Source organism: Oncorhynchus clarkii, chromosome 13, assembly GCF_045791955.1.
Source record: "Oncorhynchus clarkii lewisi isolate Uvic-CL-2024 chromosome 13, UVic_Ocla_1.0, whole genome shotgun sequence".
In the NCBI taxonomy this organism is placed as follows: domain Eukaryota; kingdom Metazoa; phylum Chordata; class Actinopteri; order Salmoniformes; family Salmonidae; genus Oncorhynchus; species Oncorhynchus clarkii.
Window position 1 is genome coordinate 8,420,422 of NC_092159.1, and position 5,000 is coordinate 8,425,421.

Consider the following 5,000-nt stretch of genomic DNA (forward strand, 5'->3'; position numbering starts at 1 on the left):
TCGGGACAGTAGGTAAGGTGACATACCGTCAGGACAGTAGGTAAGGTGATGTACCGTCAGGACAGTAGGTAAGGTGATGTACCATCGGGACAGTAGGTAAGGTGACGTACCATCGGGACACTAGGTAATGTGACATAACTTCGGGACAGTAGGTAAGGTGACATAACGTCGGGGCAGTAGGAAAGGTGACGTACCGTCCGAGCAGTAGGTAAGGTGACATACCATCAGGACAGTAGGTAAGGTGATGTTACATTCAGGACAGTAGATAAGGTGACATAGCGTCAGGACAGTAGGTAAGGTGACATACCATCAGGACAGTAGGTAAGGTGACATACCGTTCAAGCAGTAGGTAAGGTGACATACCGTCAGGGCACTAGGTAAGGTGACATACCGTCAGGACAGTAGGTAAGGTGACATACCATCAGGACAGTAGGTAAGGTGACATACCGTTCGGGCAGTAGGTAAGGTGACATACCGTTCGGGCAGTAGGTAAGGTGACATACCGTCAGGGCACTAGGTAAGGTGATGTACCGTCAGGACAGTAGGTAAGGTGACATACCATCAGGACAGTAGGTAAGGTGACATACCGTTCGGACAGTAGGTAAGGTGATGTACCGTCAGGGCACTAGGTAAGGTGATGTACCGTCGGGACAGTAGGTAAGGTGACATAGCGTCAGGACAGTAGGTAAAGTGACATAGCGTCAGGACAGTAGGTAAGGTGACATACCGTCAGGACAGTAGGTAAGGTGATGTACCGTCGGGACAGTAGGTAAGGTGACATACCGTCAGGACAGTAGGTAAAGTGACATAGCGTCAGGACAGTAGGTAAGGTGACATAGCGTCAGGACAGTAGGTAAGGTGACATACCGTTTGGGCACCAGTTAAGGTGACATACCATCAGGACAGTAGGTAAGGTGACGTACCGTCGGGGCAGTAGGTAAGGTGACGTGCCGTCAGGACAGTAGGTAAGGTGGCATACCATCAGGACAGTAGGTAAGGTGGCATACCATCAGGACAGTAGGTAAGGTGACATACCGTCAGGACAGTAGGTAAGGTGACATAGCGTCAGGACAGTAGGTAAGGTGACATACCGTCAGGACATTAGGTAAGGTGACATAGCGTCAGGACAGTAGGTAAGATGACATACCTTCGGGGCAGTAGGTGTCCTCCAGACAGAAGCTGGCTTTGTGACCCTCAGCGATCTTAGTTCCATTCAGGGTCAGAAGGTCATAATGGGTGAACACCTCAATGCTGTGGTAGTGCCTGTGAGGAAGAGGAGAGGAGGAGGAGGAGGAGGAGGAGGAAGAAAAACAGAGGTTATTAATGCTATTAATGCTATATGCCAGCAGCATACCACCCTGCATACCACTGCTGGCTTGCTTCTGAAGCTTGCAGGGTTGGTCCTGGTCAGTTCCTGGATGGGAGACCAGATGCTGCTGGAAGTGGTGTTGGAGGGCCAATAGGAGGCACTCTTCCCGCTGATCTAAAAAAATATCCCAATGCCCCAGGGCAGTGATTGGGGACACTGCCCTGTGTAGGGTGCCGTCTTTCGGATGGGACGTTAAACGGGTGTCCTGACTCTCTGAGGTCATTAAAGATCCCATGGCACTTATCGTAAGAGTAGGGGTGTTAACCCCGGGGTCCAAACCATCACGGTCACCTAATAATCCCCAGTTTACAATTGGCTCATTCATCCCCCTCCTCTCTCCTGTAACTATTCCCCAGGTCATTGCTGCAAATGAGAACATGTTCTCAGTCAACTTACCTGGTAAAATAACGGATAAATAAATATTCAACATGAAGGGATTGGAGAACAGTTGACACACAATAACAATAGCACTGAAAGCTTGTTTGCTTGTCTGGTGTGTGAGGATAGGAGGATGACGATGTGTTTGTCTGGTGTGTGAGGATAGGAGGATGATGATGTGTTTGTCTGGTGTGTGAGGATAGGAGGATGATGATGTGTTTGTCTGGTGTGTGAGGATAGGAGGATGATGATGTGTTTTCTACTGTTGTTGTTTGTCTGGTGTGTGAGGATAGGAGGATGATGATGTGTTTGTCTGGTGTGTGAGGATAGGAGGATGATGATGTGTTTGTCTGGTGTGTGAGGATAGGAGGATGATGATGTGTTTGTCTGGTGTGTGAGGATAGGAGGATGACGATGTGTTTTCTACTGTTGTTGTTTGTCTGGTGTGTGAGGATAGGAGGATGATGATGTGTTTGTCTGGTGTGTGAGGATAGGAGGATGATGATGTGTTTGTCTGGTGTGTGAGGATAGGAGGATGATGATGTGTTTGTCTGGTGTGTGAGGATAGGAGGATGATGATGTGTTTGTCTGGTGTGTGAGGATAGGAGGATGATGATGTGTTTGTCTGGTGTGTGAGGATAGGAGGATGATGATGTGTTTGTCTGGTGTGTGAGGATAGGAGGATGATGATGTGTTTGTCTGGTGTGTGAGGATAGGAGGATGATGATGTGTTTTCTACTGTTGTTGTTTGTCTGGTGTGTGAGGATAGGAGGATGATGATGTGTTTGTCTGGTGTGTGAGGATAGGAGGATGATGATGTGTTTGTCTGTTGTGTGAGGATAAGAGGATGATGATGTGTTTTCTACTGTTGTTGTTGTTTGTCTGGTGTGTGAGGATAGGAGGATGATGATGTGTTTTCTACTGTTGTTGTTTGTCTGGTGTGTGAGGATAGGAGGATGATGATGTGTTTGTCTGTTGTGTGAGGATAGGAGGATGATGATGTGTTTGTCTGGTGTGTGAGGATAGGAGGATGATGATGTGTTTGTCTGGTGTGTGAGGATAGGAGGATGATGATGTGTTTGTCTGGTGTGTGAGGATAGGAGGATGATGATGTGTTTGTCTGGTGTGTGAGGATAGGAGGATGATGATGTGTTTTCTACTGTTGTTGTTTGTCTGGTGTGTGAGGATAGGAGGATGATGATGTGTTTGTCTGGTGTGTGAGGATAGGAGGATGATGATGTGTTTGTCTGGTGTGTGAGGATAGGAGGATGATGATGTGTTTGTCTGGTGTGTGAGGATAGGAGGATGACGATGTGTTTTCTACTGTTGTTGTTTGTCTGGTGTGTGAGGATAGGAGGATGATGATGTGTTTGTCTGGTGTGTGAGGATAGGAGGATGATGATGTGCTTGTCTGGTGTGTGAGGATAGGAGGATGATGATGTGTTTGTCTGGTGTGTGAGGATAGGAGGATGATGATGTGTTTGTCTGGTGTGTGAGGATAGGAGGATGATGATGTGTTTGTCTGGTGTGTGAGGATAGGAGGATGATGATGTGTTTTCTACTGTTGTTGTTTGTCTGTTGTGTGAGGATAGGAGGATGATTATGTGTTTGTCTGGTGTGTGAGGATAGGAGGATGATGATGTGTTTGTCTGGTGTGTGAGGATAGGAGGATGATGATGTGTTTGTCTGGTGTGTGAGGATAGGAGGATGATGATGTGTTTGTCTGGTGTGTGAGGATAGGAGGATGATGATCTGTCTCAGCCTCCAGTATTTATGCTGCAGTAGTTTATGTGTCGGGGGGCTAGGGTCAGTTTGTTATATCTGGAGTACTTCTCCTGTCCTATTCGAATCTAAGTGTGCGTTCTCTAATTCTCTCCTTCTCTCTTTCTCTCTCTCGGAGGACCTGAGCCCTAGGACCATGCCCCAGGACTACCTGACATGATGACTCCTTGCTGTCCCCAGTCCACCTGGCTGTGCTGCTGCTCCAGTTTCAACTGTTCTGCCTTATTATTATTCGACCATGCTGATCATTTATGAACATTTGAACATCTTGGCCATGTTCTGTTATAATCTCCACCCGGCACAGCCAGAAGAGGACTGGCCATCCCACATATGCTCTCTCTAATTCTCTCTTTCTTTCTCTCTCTCGGAGGACCTGAGCCCTAGGACCATGCCCCAGGAATACCTGACATGATGACTCCTTGCTGTCCCCAGTCCACCTGACTGTGCTGCTGCTCCAGTTTCAACTATTCTGCCTTATTATTATTCGACCATGCTGGTCATTTATGAACATTTGAACATCTTGACCATGTTTTGTTATAATCTCCACCCGGCACAGCCAGAAGAGGACTGGCCACCCCACATAGCCTGGTTCCTCTCTAGGTTTCTTCCTAGGTTTTGGCCTTTCTAGGGAGTTTTTCCTAGCCACCGTGCTTCTACACCTGCATTGCTTGCTGTTTGGGGTTTTAGGCTGGGTTTCTGTACAGCACTTTGAGATATCAGCTGATGTAAGAAGGGCTATGTAAATACATTTGATTGATTGATTGATTGATTTTTCTACTGTTGTTGTTTGTCTGTTGTGTGACTTACTGTAAACAATACATCTATCAAATTAATTATTTCCTACGTTCATTTGAGGACGCTGACAGACAGAGATTTTTCTTTTTGACTCAGCTTTTTTTTGCGTAGCCGTGGCGATGAATATATATATATATATAGACTACAATAGAAAAGAATACGAGACAGTTAGAGATCTGTTTGGAACCGTTCCCTCTTTATCACAACCTCACGCTCCCAGAATAGAACAGTAGACGCTGTGTTCGTCAGTTGGATTTGGACCCTGCGTGGTACTGCTGTGGTCAGGAGAGTGACCAGGTTGTTCTCACTCTGTCGACCGCAGCAGAGCCACAACCACAAGCAGTAAAGAACCATTCCACTTTGAATGGTCACAGGCAAGACTGTTGACACGGTTGGTTCCAGAGGAAGGACAACCAGGTCAGGAATAACTGTTCTTTGTTTAGTTGAAAATGCCTATACCACAACCTCCTATCATCTCCATAAAACTACAACTACCACAATCAACCCTCCTACACTTGTCTCTTAAAACTACAACTACCAAAATCAAACCCTCCTACACTTGTCTCTTAAAACTACAACTCCCACAATCAACCCTCCTACACTTGTCTCTTAAAACTACAACTACCACAATCAACCCCCTTACACTTGTCTTTTAAAACTACAACTCCCACAATCA

General features: G+C 46.4%; 1 protein-coding gene across 1 annotated transcript in view; it reads right to left on the bottom strand.

Moving 5' to 3' along the window:
* Window positions 1–5,000, bottom strand: part of LOC139423663 (lysyl oxidase homolog 4-like) — a 38,668-nt gene that overhangs the window by 9,484 nt on the left and 24,184 nt on the right. The window contains exon 12 of the mRNA XM_071175271.1: window positions 1,148–1,263. Coding sequence (XP_071031372.1) covers window positions 1,148–1,263 — 116 coding nt within the window. The remainder of the gene's footprint in view (window positions 1–1,147; window positions 1,264–5,000) is intronic.